Source organism: Scomber japonicus, chromosome 15 (genome assembly GCF_027409825.1).
Source record: "Scomber japonicus isolate fScoJap1 chromosome 15, fScoJap1.pri, whole genome shotgun sequence".
NCBI lineage: Eukaryota > Metazoa > Chordata > Actinopteri > Scombriformes > Scombridae > Scomber > Scomber japonicus.
In genome coordinates, this window is record NC_070592.1 from 95001 (window position 1) to 117551 (window position 22551).

Here is a 22551-nt window from a genome sequence, read left to right on the forward strand (position 1 = left end):
ATATGAACATGTGTTATTATTATTATTACTGATATATGAACATGTGTTATTATTATTATTACTGATATATGAACATGTGATATTATTATTATTACTGATATATGAACATGTGATATTATTATTATTACTGATATATGAACATGTGATATTATTATTATTACTGATATATGAACATGTATTATTATTATTACTGATATATGAACATGTGTTATTATTATTATTACTGATATATGAACATGTGTTATTATTATTATTACTGATATATGAACATGTGATATTATTATTATTACTGATATATGAACATGTGTTATTATTATTGATATATGAACATGTGATATTATTATTATTACTGATATATGAACATGTGTTATTATTATTATTACTGATATATGAACATGTGTTATTATTATTGATATATGAACATGTGATATTATTATTATTACTGATATATGAACATGTGATATTATTATTATTACTGATATATGAACATGTGTTATTATTATTGATATATGAACATGTGATATTATTATTACTGATATATGAACATGTGTTATTATTATTGATATATGAACATGTGATATTATTATTATTACTGATATATGAACATGTGTTATTATTATTATTACTGATATATGAACATGTGTTATTATTATTACTGATATATGAACATGTGTTATTATTATTACTGATATATGAACATGTATTATTATTATTATTACTGATATATGAACATGTGTTATTATTATTATTACTGATATATGAACATGTGTTATTATTATTATTACTGATATATGAACATGTGTTATTATTACTGATATATGAACATGTGTTATTATTATTATTACTGATATATGAACATGTATTATTATTATTACTGATATATGAACATGTGTTATTATTATTATTACTGATATATGAACATGTGTTATTATTATTATTACTGATATATGAACATGTGTTATTATTATTATTACTGATATATGAACATGTGATATTATTATTATTACTGATATATGAACATGTGTTATTATTATTATTACTGATATATGAACATGTGTTATTATTATTATTACTGATATATGAACATGTGATATTATTATTACTGATATATGAACATGTGTTATTATTATTACTGATATATGAACATGTGTTATTATTATTATTACTGATATATGAACATGTGTTATTATTATTACTGATATATGAACATGTGTTATTATTATTACTGATATATGAACATGTGTTATTATTATTATTACTGATATATGAACATGTGTTATTATTATTATTACTGATATATGAACATGTGTTATTATTACTGATATATGAACATGTGATATTATTATTATTACTGATATATGAACATGTGTTATTATTATTATTACTGATATATGAACATGTGTTATTATTATTATTACTGATATATGAACATGTGTTATTATTACTGATATATGAACATGTGTTATTATTATTATTACTGATATATGAACATGTGTTATTATTATTATTACTGATATATGAACATGTGTTATTATTATTATTACTGATATATGAACATGTGTTATTATTACTGATATATGAACATGTGATATTATTATTATTACTGATATATGAACATGTGTTATTATTATTATTACTGATATATGAACATGTGTTATTATTATTATTACTGATATATGAACATGTGTTATTATTACTGATATATGAACATGTGTTATTATTATTATTACTGATATATGAACATGTGATATTATTATTATTACTGATATATGAACATGTGTTATTATTATTATTACTGATATATGAACATGTGTTATTATTATTATTACTGATATATGAACATGTGTTATTATTATTATTACTGATATATGAACATGTATTATTATTATTACTGATATATGAACATGTGTTATTATTATTATTACTGATATATGAACATGTGTTATTATTATTATTACTGATATATGAACATGTGTTATTATTATTATTACTGATATATGAACATGTGTTATTATTATTACTGATATATGAACATGTGTTATTATTATTATTACTGATATATGAACATGTGATATTATTATTACTGATATATGAACATGTGTTATTATTATTACTGATATATGAACATGTGTTATTATTATTATTACTGATATATGAACATGTGATATTATTATTATTACTGATATATGAACATGTGTTATTATTATTACTGATATATGAACATGTGTTATTATTATTACTGATATATGAACATGTATTATTATTATTATTACTGATATATGAACATGTGTTATTATTACTGATATATGAACATGTGATATTATTATTATTACTGATATATGAACATGTGTTATTATTATTATTACTGATATATGAACATGTGTTATTATTATTATTACTGATATATGAACATGTGTTATTATTACTGATATATGAACATGTGTTATTATTATTATTACTGATATATGAACATGTGTTATTATTATTATTACTGATATATGAACATGTGTTATTATTATTATTACTGATATATGAACATGTGTTATTATTATTATTACTGATATATGAACATGTGTTATTATTATTATTACTGATATATGAACATGTGTTATTATTATTATTACTGATATATGAACATGTGTTATTATTATTATTACTGATATATGAACATGTGTTATTATTATTATTACTGATATATGAACATGTGTTATTATTATTATTACTGATATATGAACATGTGTTATTATTATTATTACTGATATATGAACATGTGTTATTATTATTATTACTGATATATGAACATGTATTATTATTATTACTGATATATGAACATGTGTTATTATTATTATTACTGATATATGAACATGTGTTATTATTATTACTGATATATGAACATGTGTTATTATTATTATTACTGATATATGAACATGTGTTATTATTACTGATATATGAACATGTGTTATTATTATTATTACTGATATATGAACATGTGTTATTATTACTGATATATGAACATGTGTTATTATTATTACTGATATATGAACATGTATTATTATTATTACTACTGATATATGAACATGTGTTATTATTATTATTACTGATATATGAACATGTGTTATTATTATTACTGATATATGAACATGTGTTATTATTATTATTACTGATATATGAACATGTGTTATTATTATTATTACTGATATATGAACATGTGTTATTATTATTACTGATATATGAACATGTGTTATTATTATTATTACTGATATATGAACATGTGTTATTATTATTATTACTGATATATGAACATGTGTTATTATTATTACTGATATATGAACATGTGTTATTATTATTATTACTGATATATGAACATGTGATATTATTATTATTACTGATATATGAACATGTATTATTATTATTATTACTGATATATGAACATGTGTTATTATTATTATTACTGATATATGAACATGTGTTATTATTATTATTACTGATATATGAACATGTGTTATTATTATTATTACTGATATATGAACATGTGTTATTATTATTACTGATATATGAACATGTGATATTATTATTATTACTGATATATGAACATGTGTTATTATTATTATTACTGATATATGAACATGTGTTATTATTATTATTACTGATATATGAACATGTGTTATTATTATTATTACTGATATATGAACATGTGATATTATTATTATTACTGATATATGAACATGTGTTATTATTATTATTACTGATATATGAACATGTGTTATTATTATTACTGATATATGAACATGTGATATTATTATTATTACTGATATATGAACATGTGTTATTATTATTATTACTGATATATGAACATGTGTTATTATTATTATTACTGATATATGAACATGTGTTATTATTACTGATATATGAACATGTGTTATTATTATTACTGATATATGAACATGTGTTATTATTATTACTGATATATGAACATGTGTTATTATTATTATTACTGATATATGAACATGTGTTATTATTATTATTACTGATATATGAACATGTGTTATTATTATTATTACTGATATATGAACATGTGTTATTATTATTATTACTGATATATGAACATGTGTTATTATTATTATTACTGATATATGAACATGTGTTGTTATTATTATTACTGATATATGAACATGTGTTATTATTATTATTACTGATATATGAACATGTGTTATTATTATTACTGATATATGAACATGTGTTATTATTATTATTACTGATATATGAACATGTGATATTATTATTATTACTGATATATGAACATGTGTTATTATTATTACTGATATATGAACATGTGTTATTATTATTACTGATATATGAACATGTGTTATTATTATTACTGATATATGAACATGTGTTATTATTATTATTACTGATATATGAACATGTGTTATTATTATTACTGATATATGAACATGTATTATTATTATTACTGATATATGAACATGTGTTATTATTATTATTACTGATATATGAACATGTGTTATTATTATTACTGATATATGAACATGTGTTATTATTATTACTGATATATGAACATGTATTATTATTATTACTGATATATGAACATGTGTTATTATTATTACTGATATATGAACATGTGTTATTATTATTATTACTGATATATGAACATGTGTTATTATTATTATTACTGATATATGAACATGTGTTATTATTATTATTACTGATATATGAACATGTGTTATTATTATTATTACTGATATATGAACATGTGTTATTATTATTATTACTGATATATGAACATGTGTTATTATTATTATTACTGATATATGAACATGTGATATTATTATTATTACTGATATATGAACATGTGTTATTATTATTATTACTGATATATGAACATGTGTTATTATTATTATTACTGATATATGAACATGTGTTATTATTATTATTACTGATATATGAACATGTGTTATTATTATTATTACTGATATATGAACATGTGATATTATTATTATTACTGATATATGAACATGTGTTATTATTATTACTGATATATGAACATGTGTTATTATTATTATTACTGATATATGAACATGTGTTATTATTATTATTACTGATATATGAACATGTGATATTATTATTATTACTGATATATGAACATGTGTTATTATTATTACTGATATATGAACATGTATTATTATTATTACTGATATATGAACATGTGTTATTATTATTACTGATATATGAACATGTGTTATTATTATTATTACTGATATATGAACATGTGTTATTATTACTGATATATGAACATGTGTTATTATTATTACTGATATATGAACATGTGTTATTATTATTACTGATATATGAACATGTGTTATTATTATTACTGATATATGAACATGTGTTATTATTATTACTGATATATGAACATGTGTTATTATTATTACTGATATATGAACATGTGTTATTATTATTATTACTGATATATGAACATGTGTTATTATTATTATTACTGATATATGAACATGTATTATTATTATTACTGATATATGAACATGTGTTATTATTATTACTGATATATGAACATGTGTTATTATTATTACTGATATATGAACATGTGTTATTATTATTATTACTGATATATGAACATGTGTTATTATTATTACTGATATATGAACATGTGATATTATTATTATTACTGATATATGAACATGTGTTATTATTATTACTGATATATGAACATGTGTTATTATTATTATTACTGATATATGAACATGTGATATTATTATTATTACTGATATATGAACATGTGTTATTATTATTATTACTGATATATGAACATGTGTTATTATTATTATTACTGATATATGAACATGTGTTATTATTATTATTACTGATATATGAACATGTGTTATTATTATTACTGATATATGAACATGTGATATTATTATTACTGATATATGAACATGTGTTATTATTATTATTACTGATATATGAACATGTGTTATTATTATTATTACTGATATATGAACATGTGTTATTATTATTATTACTGATATATGAACATGTGTTATTATTATTATTACTGATATATGAACATGTGTTATTATTATTACTGATATATGAACATGTGTTATTATTATTACTGATATATGAACATGTGTTATTATTATTATTACTGATATATGAACATGTGTTATTATTATTACTGATATATGAACATGTGATATTATTATTATTACTGATATATGAACATGTGATATTATTATTATTACTGATATATGAACATGTGATATTATTATTACTGATATATGAACATGTGTTATTATTATTATTACTGATATATGAACATGTGTTATTATTATTATTACTGATATATGAACATGTGTTATTATTATTACTGATATATGAACATGTGTTATTATTATTACTGATATATGAACATGTGTTATTATTATTATTACTGATATATGAACATGTGTTATTATTATTACTGATATATGAACATGTGTTATTATTATTATTACTGATATATGAACATGTGTTATTATTATTATTACTGATATATGAACATGTGATATTATTATTATTACTGATATATGAACATGTGTTATTATTATTACTGATATATGAACATGTGTTATTATAATTACTGATATATGAACATGTGTTATTATTATTACTGATATATGAACATGTGTTATTATTATTACTGATATATGAACATGTGTTATTATTATTATTACTGATATATGAACATGTGTTATTATTATTACTGATATATGAACATGTGATATTATTATTATTACTGATATATGAACATGTGTTATTATTATTATTACTGATATATGAACATGTGTTATTATTATTACTGATATATGAACATGTGTTATTATTATTATTGATATATGAACATGTGTTATTATTACTGATATATGAACATGTGTTATTATTATTATTACTGATATATGAACATGTGTTATTATTATTATTACTGATATATGAACATGTGTTATTATTATTACTGATATATGAACATGTGTTATTATTATTATTACTGATATATGAACATGTGTTATTATTATTATTACTGATATATGAACATGTGATATTATTATTACTGATATATGAACATGTGTTATTATTATTATTACTGATATATGAACATGTGTTATTATTATTATTACTGATATATGAACATGTATTATTATTATTATTACTGATATATGAACATGTGTTATTATTATTACTGATATATGAACATGTGATATTATTATTACTGATATATGAACATGTGTTATTATTATTATTACTGATATATGAACATGTGTTATTATTATTATTACTGATATATGAACATGTGTTATTATTATTACTGATATATGAACATGTGTTATTATTATTATTATTACTGATATATGAACATGTGTTATTATTATTACTGATATATGAACATGTGATATTATTATTACTGATATATGAACATGTGTTATTATTATTACTGATATATGAACATGTGTTATTATTATTATTACTGATATATGAACATGTGTTATTATTATTATTACTGATATATGAACATGTGTTATTATTATTATTACTGATATATGAACATGTGTTATTATTATTATTACTGATATATGAACATGTGTTATTATTATTATTACTGATATATGAACATGTGTTATTATTATTATTATTACTGATATATGAACATGTGTTGTTATTATTATTACTGATATATGAACATGTGATATTATTATTATTACTGATATATGAACATGTGTTGTTATTATTATTACTGATATATGAACATGTGTTATTATTATTATTACTGATATATGAACATGTGTTATTATTATTATTACTGATATATGAACATGTGTTGTTATTATTATTACTGATATATGAACATGTGTTATTATTATTATTACTGATATATGAACATGTGATATTATTATTATTACTGATATATGAACATGTGATATTATTATTATTACTGATATATGAACATGTGTTGTTATTATTATTACTGATATATGAACATGTGTTATTATTATTATTACTGATATATGAACATGTGTTATTATTATTATTACTGATATATGAACATGTGTTATTATTATTACTGATATATGAACATGTGATATTATTATTACTGATATATGAACATGTGTTATTATTATTACTGATATATGAACATGTGTTATTATTATTATTACTGATATATGAACATGTGTTATTATTATTATTACTGATATATGAACATGTGTTATTATTATTATTACTGATATATGAACATGTGTTATTATTATTATTACTGATATATGAACATGTGTTATTATTATTATTATTACTGATATATGAACATGTGTTGTTATTATTATTACTGATATATGAACATGTGTTATTATTATTACTGATATATGAACATGTGTTATTATTATTATTACTGATATATGAACATGTGATATTATTATTATTACTGATATATGAACATGTGATATTATTATTATTACTGATATATGAACATGTGTTATTATTATTATTACTGATATATGAACATGTGTTATTATTATTATTACTGATATATGAACATGTGTTATTATTATTATTACTGATATATGAACATGTATTATTATTATTACTGATATATGAACATGTGTTATTATTATTATTACTGATATATGAACATGTGTTATTATTACTGATATATGAACATGTGTTATTATTATTATTACTGATATATGAACATGTGTTATTATTATTATTACTGATATATGAACATGTGTTATTATTACTGATATATGAACATGTGTTATTATTATTATTACTGATATATGAACATGTGTTATTATTACTGATATATGAACATGTGTTATTATTATTATTACTGATATATGAACATGTGTTATTATTATTATTACTGATATATGAACATGTGTTATTATTATTATTACTGATATATGAACATGTATTATTATTATTACTGATATATGAACATGTGTTATTATTATTACTGATATATGAACATGTGTTATTATTATTACTGATATATGAACATGTGTTATTATTATTATTACTGATATATGAACATGTGTTATTATTATTACTGATATATGAACATGTGTTATTATTATTATTACTGATATATGAACATGTGTTATTATTATTACTGATATATGAACATGTGTTATTATTATTACTGATATATGAACATGTGTTATTATTATTATTACTGATATATGAACATGTGTTATTATTATTACTGATATATGAACATGTGTTATTATTATTACTGATATATGAACATGTGTTATTATTATTATTACTGATATATGAACATGTGATATTATTATTATTACTGATATATGAACATGTGTTATTATTATTATTACTGATATATGAACATGTGTTATTATTATTATTATTACTGATATATGAACATGTGTTATTATTATTACTGATATATGAACATGTGTTATTATTATTATTACTGATATATGAACATGTGTTATTATTATTACTGATATATGAACATGTGTTATTATTATTACTGATATATGAACATGTGTTATTATTATTATTACTGATATATGAACATGTGATATTATTATTATTACTGATATATGAACATGTGTTATTATTATTACTGATATATGAACATGTGTTATTATTATTACTGATATATGAACATGTGTTATTATTATTATTACTGATATATGAACATGTGATATTATTATTATTACTGATATATGAACATGTGTTATTATTATTATTACTGATATATGAACATGTGTTATTATTATTACTGATATATGAACATGTGATATTATTATTATTACTGATATATGAACATGTGTTATTATTATTATTACTGATATATGAACATGTGTTATTATTATTATTACTGATATATGAACATGTGTTATTATTATTATTACTGATATATGAACATGTGTTATTATTATTACTGATATATGAACATGTGTTATTATTATTATTACTGATATATGAACATGTGTTATTATTATTATTACTGATATATGAACATGTGTTATTATTATTATTACTGATATATGAACATGTGTTATTATTATTACTGATATATGAACATGTGTTATTATTATTATTACTGATATATGAACATGTGTTATTATTATTACTGATATATGAACATGTGTTATTATTATTATTACTGATATATGAACATGTGTTATTATTATTACTGATATATGAACATGTGTTATTATTATTATTACTGATATATGAACATGTGTTATTATTATTACTGATATATGAACATGTGTTATTATTATTACTGATATATGAACATGTGTTATTATTATTATTACTGATATATGAACATGTATTATTATTATTATTACTGATATATGAACATGTGTTATTATTATTACTGATATATGAACATGTGTTATTATTATTATTACTGATATATGAACATGTGTTATTATTATTACTGATATATGAACATGTGTTATTATTATTACTGATATATGAACATGTGTTATTATTATTATTACTGATATATGAACATGTATTATTATTATTATTACTGATATATGAACATGTGTTATTATTATTATTACTGATATATGAACATGTGTTATTATTATTATTACTGATATATGAACATGTGTTATTATTATTATTACTGATATATGAACATGTGTTATTATTATTACTGATATATGAACATTTGTTATTATTATTATTACTGATATATGAACATGTGTTATTATTATTACTGATATATGAACATGTGATATTATTATTACTGATATATGAACATGTGATATTATTATTATTACTGATATATGAACATGTGTTATTATTATTATTACTGATATATGAACATGTGTTGTTATTATTACTGATATATGAACATGTGTTATTATTATTATTACTGATATATGAACATGTGTTATTATTATTATTACTGATATATGAACATGTGTTATTATTATTATTACTGATATATGAACATGTGTTATTATTATTATTACTGATATATGAACATGTGTTATTATTATTATTACTGATATATGAACATGTGTTATTATTATTATTACTGATATATGAACATGTGATATTATTATTACTGATATATGAACATGTGTTATTATTATTGATATATGAACATGTGTTATTATTATTATTACTGATATATGAACATGTGTTATTATTATTACTGATATATGAACATGTGTTATTATTATTACTGATATATGAACATGTGTTATTATTATTATTACTGATATATGAACATGTGTTATTATTACTGATATATGAACATGTGTTATTATTATTATTACTGATATATGAACATGTGTTATTATTATTATTACTGATATATGAACATGTGTTATTATTATTATTACTGATATATGAACATGTGTTATTATTATTATTACTGATATATGAACATGTGTTATTATTATTATTACTGATATATGAACATGTATTATTATTATTACTGATATATGAACATGTGTTATTATTATTATTACTGATATATGAACATGTATTATTATTATTACTGATATATGAACATGTTATTATTATTATTACTGATATATGAACATGTGTTATTATTATTACTGATATATGAACATGTGTTATTATTACTGATATATGAACATGTGTTATTATTATTATTACTGATATATGAACATGTGTTATTATTATTATTACTGATATATGAACATGTGTTATTATTATTATTACTGATATATGAACATGTGTTATTATTATTATTACTGATATATGAACATGTGTTATTATTATTATTACTGATATATGAACATGTGTTATTATTATTATTACTGATATATGAACATGTGTTATTATTATTATTACTGATATATGAACATGTATTATTATTATTACTGATATATGAACATGTGTTATTATTATTACTGATATATGAACATGTGATATTATTACTGATATATGAACATGTGATATTATTATTATTACTGATATATGAACATGTGTTATTATTATTATTACTGATATATGAACATGTGTTATTATTATTATTACTGATATATGAACATGTGTTATTATTATTATTACTGATATATGAACATGTGATATTATTATTATTACTGATATATGAACATGTGTTATTATTATTATTACTGATATATGAACATGTGTTATTATTATTACTGATATATGAACATGTATTATTATTATTATTACTGATATATGAACATGTGTTATTATTATTATTACTGATATATGAACATGTGTTATTATTATTATTACTGATATATGAACATGTGTTATTATTATTATTACTGATATATGAACATGTGATATTATTATTATTACTGATATATGAACATGTGATATTATTATTATTACTGATATATGAACATGTGATATTATTATTATTACTGATATATGAACATGTGTTATTATTATTATTACTGATATATGAACATGTGATATTATTATTATTACTGATATATGAACATGTGATATTATTATTATTACTGATATATGAACATGTGATATTATTATTATTACTGATATATGAACATGTGTTATTATTATTACTGATATATGAACATGTGTTATTATTATTATTACTGATATATGAACATGTGATATTATTATTATTACTGATATATGAACATGTGATATTATTATTATTACTGATATATGAACATGTGTTATTATTATTATTACTGATATATGAACATGTGTTATTATTATTACTGATATATGAACATGTGTTATTATTATTATTACTGATATATGAACATGTGTTATTATTATTATTACTGATATATGAACATGTGTTATTATTATTACTGATATATGAACATGTGTTATTATTATTATTACTGATATATGAACATGTGTTATTATTATTACTGATATATGAACATGTATTATTATTATTATTACTGATATATGAACATGTGTTATTATTATTATTACTGATATATGAACATGTGTTATTATTATTACTGATATATGAACATGTGTTATTATTATTACTGATATATGAACATGTGTTATTATTATTATTACTGATATATGAACATGTGTTATTATTATTATTACTGATATATGAACATGTATTATTATTATTACTGATATATGAACATGTGATATTATTATTATTACTGATATATGAACATGTGTTATTATTATTATTACTGATATATGAACATGTGTTATTATTACTGATATATGAACATGTGTTATTATTATTATTACTGATATATGAACATGTGATATTATTATTATTACTGATATATGAACATGTGTTATTATTATTATTACTGATATATGAACATGTGTTATTATTATTACTGATATATGAACATGTGATATTATTATTATTACTGATATATGAACATGTGATATTATTATTATTACTGATATATGAACATGTGTTATTATTATTATTACTGATATATGAACATGTGTTATTATTATTACTGATATATGAACATGTGATATTATTATTATTACTGATATATGAACATGTGTTATTATTATTATTACTGATATATGAACATGTGATATTATTATTATTACTGATATATGAACATGTGTTATTATTATTATTACTGATATATGAACATGTGTTATTATTATTACTGATATATGAACATGTGTTATTATTATTATTACTGATATATGAACATGTGATATTATTATTATTACTGATATATGAACATGTGTTATTATTATTATTACTGATATATGAACATGTGTTATTATTATTACTGATATATGAACATGTGATATTATTATTATTACTGATATATGAACATGTGTTATTATTATTATTACTGATATATGAACATGTGTTATTATTATTACTGATATATGAACATGTGATATTATTATGGGTGAGGGATTTAGGTTTTAAATCCTTAGAGAGAGAAGAAGGTGTTGTCAGCGAGTCTGAATGTGTCCTCTGTTGTTGTCCTGCAGAGCAGAACGGAGCGTCTGATTGGACGAGGAGGAATGTTGGCTTGTTTCTATACGTTGTGTAAAGCGACGCTGTTCCTGCTCAGCCAGCTGAGACGGAGACATGAGTCCTCTCAGTGTCTCTGAGACGGAGACACGAGTCCTCTCAGTGTCTCTGAGACGGAGACATGAGTCCTCTCAGAGACATGAGTCCTCTCAGCCAGCTGAGACGGAGACATGAGTCCTCTCAGTGTCTCTGAGACGGAGACATGAGTCCTCTCAGCGTCTCTGAGACGGAGACATGAGTCCTCTCAGCGTCTCTGAGACGGAGACATGAGTCCTCTGTGTCTCTGAGACGGAGACATGAGTCCTCTCAGCGTCTCTGAGACGGAGACATGAGTCCTCTCAGTGTCTCTGAGACGGAGACATGAGTCCTCTGTGTCTCTGAGACGGAGACACGAGTCCTCTCAGTGTCTCTGAGACGGAGACATGAGTCCTCTCAGCGTCTCTGAGACGGAGACATGAGTCCTCTCAGCGTCTCTGAGACGGAGACATGAGTCCTCTGTGTCTCTGAGACGGAGACACGAGTCCTCTCAGTGTCTCTGAGACGGAGACACGAGTCCTCTCAGTGTCTCTGAGACGGAGACATGAGTCCTCTCAGCCAGCTGAGACGGAGACATGAGTCCTCTGTGTCTGAGACGGAGACATGAGTCCTCTCAGCGTCTCTGAGACGGAGACACGAGTCCTCTCAGCCAGCTGAGACGGAGACATGAGTCCTCTGTCTCTGAGACGGAGACACGAGTCCTCTCAGTGTCTCTGAGACGGAGACATGAGTCCTCTCAGTGTCTCTGAGACGGAGACATGAGTCCTCTCAGTGTCTCTGAGACGGAGACATGAGTCCTCAGTGTCTCTGAGACGGAGACATGAGTCCTCTCAGTGTCTCTGAGACGGAGACACGAGTCCTCTGTGTCTCTGAGACGGAGACACGAGTCCTCTCAGTGTCTCTGAGACGGAGACATGAGTCCTCTCAGCGTCTCTGAGACGGAGACACGAGTCCTCTCAGCCAGCTGAGACGGAGACACGAGTCCTCTCAGTGTCTCTGAGACGGAGACACGAGTCCTCTCAGTGTCTCTGAGTTAATAACTAACATTTAAAGGCTCAGCAGTTGTAATACTGACTGAATGAATTAAACAGTTACTGATATTCAGCTCAACAGGAAGTTAATCACAGCTTTTAAAGCGATTAAAGAAACATGACATCTGTTTCTCATCATGTAATCAATCTATGATGGGCTAAACACAGCTAGCATCATCCGCTAGCATCATCTGCTAGCATCAGCGGCTAGCATCATCCGCAAGCATCATCTGCTAGCATCAGTGGCTAGCATCATCCGCAAGCATCATCCGCTAGCATCATCTGCTAGCATCAGCGGCTAGCATCATCCGCTAGCATCATCTGCTAGCATCATCCGCAAGCATCAGCCGCTAGCATCAGCGGCTAGCATCATACTCTCATTTTAGCTTGATTATTGTCATTTTAAAGTGATCAGAGTAACTTTATAAATATATATATATATTATATATATATTTATATATAGAGAGAGATATAGATATATATAATATATATATAGGCTTTATATATACATATATGAATGAACTGGCAGGAAGCCCAGCGGGGGGGTCAGAGACCAGGCAGACCAACCTGACTCACATGGACTCTGGACTGCTTGGAAACATCAACACTAAGAGCCTTCACCAAGAACTCAACGGGACTGTGGAGAACCGGTCTGGAGACCAACTCAGAGCCCCCGGGATTCCTAGCCCCCCCCCCCCGTAGTGCTACACCCCCCTCCCGTAGTGCTAGGCCCCCCGTAGTACTAGCCCCCCGTAGTGCTAGCCCCCCCTCCCGTAGTACTAGCCCTCCCGTAGTGCTACACCCCCCGTAGTACTACCCCCCCCCGTAGTGCTACACCCCCCTCCCGTAGTATTATTCCCCCCGTAGTGCTACACCCCCCTCCCGTAGTACTACCCCCCCCCGTAGTGCTACACCCCCCTCCCGTAGTATTATTCCCCCCGTAGTGCTAGCCCCTCCTCTCTCTGTGTGTATAAATATGTGTTTGTAGTATTTGTAGTAGTACTACCCCCCCGTAGTGCTACACCCTTCTCCCGTAGTACTACCCCCCCCCCGTAGTACTACCCCCCCTTAGTGCTACACCCCTCTCCCATAGTACTAGCCCCCCCGTAGTACTACCCCCCCGTAGTGCTACACCTCCCTCCCGTAGTACTAGTCTCCTCGTACTGCTAGCCCGTCCCGTAGTGCTACACCCACCTCCCGTAGTACTAGCCCCCCCCCTTGCTAGCCCCCCCTCCCATAGTGCTAGCCCCTCCGTAGTGCTACACCCACCTCCCGTAGTACTAGCCCCCCCCCTTGCTAGCCCCTCCTCTCTCTCTGTGTATAAATATGTGTTTGTAGTATTTGTAGTAGTACTAGCCCCCCCGTAGTGCTACACCCCCCTCCCGTAGTACTACCCCCCCCCCGTATTACTACCTCCTCCGTAGTGCTACACCCCCCCTCCCGTAGTACTAGCCCCCTCGTACTGCTAGCCCCCCCGTAGTGCTACACTCCCCTCCCGTAGTACTACCCCCCCCCCGTATTACTACCTCCTCCGTAGTGCTACACTCCCCTCCCGTAGTGCTACACCCCCCTCCCGTAGTACTACCCCCCCCCGTATTACTACCCCCTCCCGTAATACTAGCACCCCCCTCCCGTAGTACTAGTCCCCTCGTACTGCTAGCCCCCCCCGTAGTGCTAACCCCCCCCCCCCGTAGTACTAGCCCCTCCCTTGCTAGCCCCTCCCTCCCGTAGTACTAGCCCCCCCCCGTAGTGCTAACCCCCCCCCCCCCGTAGTACTAGCCCCTCCTCTCTCTGTGTGTATAAATATGTGTTTGTAGTATTTGTGGTAGTACTACCCCCGCCCCCCGTAGTGCTAGCCCCTCCCATAGTACGACCCCCCCCGTATACTGCTAGCCCCCCCTCCCGTAGTCCTAGCCCCCCCGTAGTACTACCCCCCCATACTGCTAGCCCCCCCCTCCCGTAGTACTAGCCCCTCCTCTCTCTGTATGTATAAATATGTGTTTGTAGTATTTGTAGTAGTACTACCCCCCCACCATAGTACTAGCCCCCCCCCCCCGTAGTGCTACACCCCCCTCCCGTAGTACTACCCCCCCGTAGTGCTAGCCCCCCCCCCCCAGTACTAGCCCCTCCTCTCTCTGTGTGTATAAGTACGAGTGTTTGCAGGAGGAGCTGCAGCTTCGTTTTTCACTTCAAAGTAAAACAGTCAGCATGCTGCCACCGTGAGTACTACTACTATTATACTCTTTATACTACTGAGTACTACTACTATTATACTCTTTATACTACTGAGTACTACTACTATTATACTCTTTATACTACTGAGTACTACTACTATTATACTTATTACTATTATACTCTTTATACTACTGAGTACTACTACTATTATACTCTTTATACTACTGAGTACTACTACTATTATACTCTTTATACTACTGAGTACTACTACTATTATACTCTTTATACTACTGAGTACTACTACTATTATACTCTTTATACTACTGAGTACTACTACTATTATACTTATTACTATTATACTCTTTATACTACTGAGTACTACTACTATTATACTCTTTATACTACTGAGTACTACTACTATTATACTCTTTATACTACTGAGTACTACTACTATTATACTCTTTATACTACTGAGTACTACTACTATTATACTCTTTATACTACTGAGTACTACTACTATTATACTCTTTATACTACTGAGTACTACTACTATTATACTCTTTATACTACTGAGTACTACTACTATTATACTCTTTATACTACTGAGTACTACTACTATTATACTTATTACTATTATACTCTTTATACTACTGAGTACTACTACTATTATACTTATTACTATTATACTCTTTATACTACTGATTACTATTATTACTATTACTATTATTATTATTGTTACTATTATACTCTTTATACTCTTTATACTCTTTATACTCTTTATACTGATTATTCTACATTAACATTTTATATTTCTACTAAATCATAATAATATATGTCTCTGAATGTTGGATTAGAGGGTTAGAGTAGTACTCATGTGTATTAGTACTGCAGTAGTACTCATGTGTGTATTAGTACTGCAGTAGTACTCATGTGTATTAGTACTGCAGTAGTACTCATGTGTATTAGTACTGCAGTAGTACTCATGTGTATTAGTACTGCAGTAGTACTCATGTGTATTAGTACTGCAGTAGTACTCATGTGTATTAGTACTGCAATAGTACTCATGTATATTAATACTGCAGTAGTACTCATGTGTATTAGTACTGCAGTAGTACTCATGTGTATTAGTACTGTAGTAGTACTCATGTGTATTAGTACTGCAGTAGTACTCATGTGTATTAGTACTGCAGTAGTACTCATGTGTATTAGTACTGTAGTAGTACTCATGTATATTAGTACTGCAGTAGTACTCATGTGTATTAGTACTGCAGTAGTACTCATGTGTATTAGTACTGCAGTAGTACTCATGTGTATTAGTACTGCAGTAGTACTCATGTGTATTAGTACTGTAGTAGTACTCATGTATATTAGTACTGCAGTAGTACTCATGTATATTAGTACTGCAGTAGTACTCATGTGTATTAGTACTGCAGTAGTACTCATGTATATTAGTACTGCAGTAGTACTCATGTGTATTAGTACTGCAGTAGTACTCATGTATATTAGTACTGCAGTAGTACTCATGTGTATTAGTACTGCAGTAGTACTCATGTGTATTAGTACTGCAGTAGTACTCATGTATATTAGTACTGCAGTAGTACTCATGTGTGTATTAGTACTGCAGTAGTACTCATGTGTATTAGTACTGCAGTAGTACTCATGTATATTAGTACTGCAGTAGTACTCATGTGTGTATTAGTACTGCAGTAGTACTCATGTGTGTATTAGTACTGCAGTGGTACTCATGTGTGTATTAGTACTGCAGTAGTACTCATGTATATTAGTACTGCAGTAGTACTCATGTGTGTATTAGTACTGCAGTAGTACTCGTGTGTATTAGTACTGCAGTAGTACTCATGTGTATTAGTACTGCAGTAGTACTCATGTGTATTAGTACTGCAGTAGTACTCATGTGTATTAGTACTGTAGTAGTACTCATGTATATTAGTACTGCAGTAGTACTCATGTATATTAGTACTGCAATAGTACTCATGTGTATTAGTACTGCAGTAGTACTCATGTATATTAGTACTGCAGTAGTACTCATGTGTATTAGTACTGCAGTAGTACTCATGTATATTAGTACTGCAGTAGTACTCATGTGTATTAGTACTGCAGTAGTACTCATGTGTATTAGTACTGCAGTAGTACTCATGTATATTAGTACTGCAGTAGTACTCATGTGTGTATTAGTACTGCAGTAGTACTCATGTGTATTAGTACTGCAGTAGTACTCATGTATATTAGTACTGCAGTAGTACTCATGTGTGTATTAGTACTGCAGTAGTACTCATGTGTGTATTAGTACTGCAGTGGTACTCATGTGTGTATTAGTACTGCAGTAGTACTCATGTATATTAGTACTGCAGTAGTACTCATGTGTGTATTAGTACTGCAGTAGTACTCGTGTGTATTAGTACTGCAATAGTACTCATGTGTGTATTAGTACTGCAGTAGTACTCATGTGTGTATTAGTACTGCAGTAGTACTCATGTGTGTATTAGTAATGCAGTAGTACTCATGTCTATTAGTACTGCAGTAGTACTCATGTGTGTATTAGTACTGCAATAGTACTCATGTGTATTAGTACTGCAATAGTACTCATGTGTGTATTAGTACTGCAGTAGTACTCATGTGTATTAGTACTGCAGTAGTACTCATGTGTATTAGTACTGCAGTAGTACTCATGTGTGTATTAGTACTGCAGTAGTACTCATGTGTATTAGTACTGCAATAGTAGTCATGTATATTAGTACTGCAGTAGTACTCATGTGTGTATTAGTACTGCAGTAGTACTCGTGTGTATTAGTACTGTAGTAGTACTCATGTGTGTATTAGTACTGCAATAGTACTCATGTGTATTAGTACTGCAGTGGTACTCATGTGTTAGTATTAGTACTGCAGTAGTACTCATGTATATTAGTACTGCAATAGTACTCATGTGTGTATTAGTACTGCAGTAGTACTCATGTGTGTATTAGTACTGCAATAGTACTCATGTGTGTATTAGTACTGCAGTAGTACTCATGTGTGTATTAGTACCAGTATTGACCAGTATTGATTAGTATTGATTAGTATTGGCCAGTATTGATTAGTATTGGCTGTTCCACTTCATCTGTATTGATCAGTACTGATTTCTGCTCTGCTGTCTCTACATCTACTATTAGTTTTAACCAGTAGTAACCAGTATAGACCAGTATAGACCAGTATAGACCATTTTCTGCTCTGCTGTCTCTACAGAAACTTATTGATTCTGTCGATGGTCGTCTTCCTGGTCACAGTTTCTACGGCTCCTGTCGAGGGTAAAAATACACTAATTATTATTTATTATAGTAATATATAACATTTATGACATGTTTATTATAGTATTATATTTATGACATGTTTATTATAGTAATATATTTATGACATGTTTATTATAGTAATATATTATATTTATGACATGTTTATTATAGTAATATATTATATTTATGACATGTTTATTATAATATTATATAATATTTATGACACGCTATTGTTTACAGAGGCGGAGCGGGAGGAGGTGGAGGCCACAGAGGAGGGGGAGGGGGAGCTGTCTGAGGAAGAGGAGGGTAGGTCTGACAGGAAGTGACATCACAACACAGAACACGTGATCAATAAAGATTAATCATAGCGGTTAGCAGTAGCATTAATGTTAGCATTAACTCTTTTACCCAAAGAATGAACGACAATCTCAATCTTGTGAATTTCTGTTGTGACTTTTATTCAGTTTTAAATCTCTGTTAGCTGTTAGCCGTTAGCCATTAGCTTTTAGCCGTTAGCTGTTAGCTGTTAGCGCAAGCTCAGCTAGCATCTAACAGCTAACAGAATTCATGTCATTCCAGTTTAAAGACAGAAAATCAGTTTTAGCCGTTAATTGAGATTCCCTGCAGACCTGGTCCCTGTAGACCTGGTCCCTGTAGACCTGGTCCTTGTAAGCGGTCTGGGGGGAACGCTGAGGACCAGATCTGTGGGCTGCTGATCCGTAGACACAGTGTGTCCAGGTCCGGGTCCTGGGGGGTCGATGCGGTGCAGAGAGCTAGAACTCTGTAAGTCTGTATGCAAACCGTGCTGGTCTACAGGAGAGGACAGGGTCCAGCAGCACCTGGATCTCATCCTGGACTTTAACAGTTCTCAGGACGAAGCTAGAACCATCAATCAATCAATCAATCAATCAATCTTTATTTATAAAACTCCAAATCCCAACAGAGTTATCTCAAGGCTCTTTCCACATAGAGCCCTAACCCTCAGAACCAGACTCAGAGTGGGAGAACATCTTTTAACAGGAAGAACCCTCAGAACCAGACTCAGAGTGGGAGAACCCTCAGAACCAGACTCAGAGTGGGAGAACATCTTTTAACAGGAAGAACCCTCAGAACCAGACTCAGAGTGGGAGAACATCTTTTAACAGGAAGAACCCTCAGAACCAGACTCAGAGTGGGAGAACATCTTTTAACAGGAAGAACCCTCAGAACCAGACTCAGAGTGGGAGAACATCTGCCTGGACCAGTTGGAGCAGAGAGGAGAGGAGAGAGAGGGAGGAGAGGAGAGAGAGGAAGGAGAGGAAGGAGAGGAGAGAGAGGAAGGAGAGGAGAGGAGAGAGAGAGGAAGGAGAGGAGAGAGAGGAAGGAGAGGAGAGAGAAGCACATTGAAGGTCCAGGACTGGAATCTGTCATCCGGACGTCTCCAGGCCCAGATTACCTGTGAGACCAGAAAGCACAGACAACTCCGGGGAAGAAGTTTACTCAACTCAACTCAACTCAACTCAACTTTATTCATAAAGCACTTTAAAACAACCACAGCTGAAACAAAGTGCTGTACATAAATACATAAAACAACACAGGAAGTAAAACTATTAACAGGAAATAAATACTAAGATAATTGTTTATTGTTTTTAAAACTAATTAAAAACAATAAAACACTAAAACAGGAGCAGAGTCTCATGCTGGAATAAAAATGGGTTTTAAGACGAGTTTTAAAAACAGACAGTGAGGAGGCTTCTCTAATATTTAAAGGAAGCTCGTTCCATAATTTAGGAGCAGCTACAGAAAATGCCCTATCCCCTCTGAGCTTCCGCTTTGACCTCGGTACCTCCAGGAGCAGCAGGTCAGCTGACCTGAGGAACCTAGCAGGAGCGTGGGGGTGAAGGAGCTCAGAGAGGTAGAGCGGGGCCAGAACATTTAAAGATTTAAAAACAAATAAAAGAATCTTAAAATGGGCTCTAAAGTGCTCAGGTAGCCAGTGGAGGAGCCAGGATGGAGT

The 22551-nt window shown here is 28.3% G+C and overlaps 1 protein-coding gene across 1 annotated transcript in view; it reads left to right on the plus strand.

Annotated features, from left to right (window-relative positions):
• LOC128374502 (uncharacterized) overlaps positions 1-14109 on the plus strand; it is a 23103-nt gene extending 8994 nt beyond the window's left edge. The window contains exon 4 of the mRNA XM_053334771.1: positions 13987-14109. Coding sequence (XP_053190746.1) covers positions 13987-14109 — 123 coding nt within the window. The remainder of the gene's footprint in view (positions 1-13986) is intronic.
• The last annotated feature ends 8442 nt before the right edge of the window (positions 14110-22551 follow it).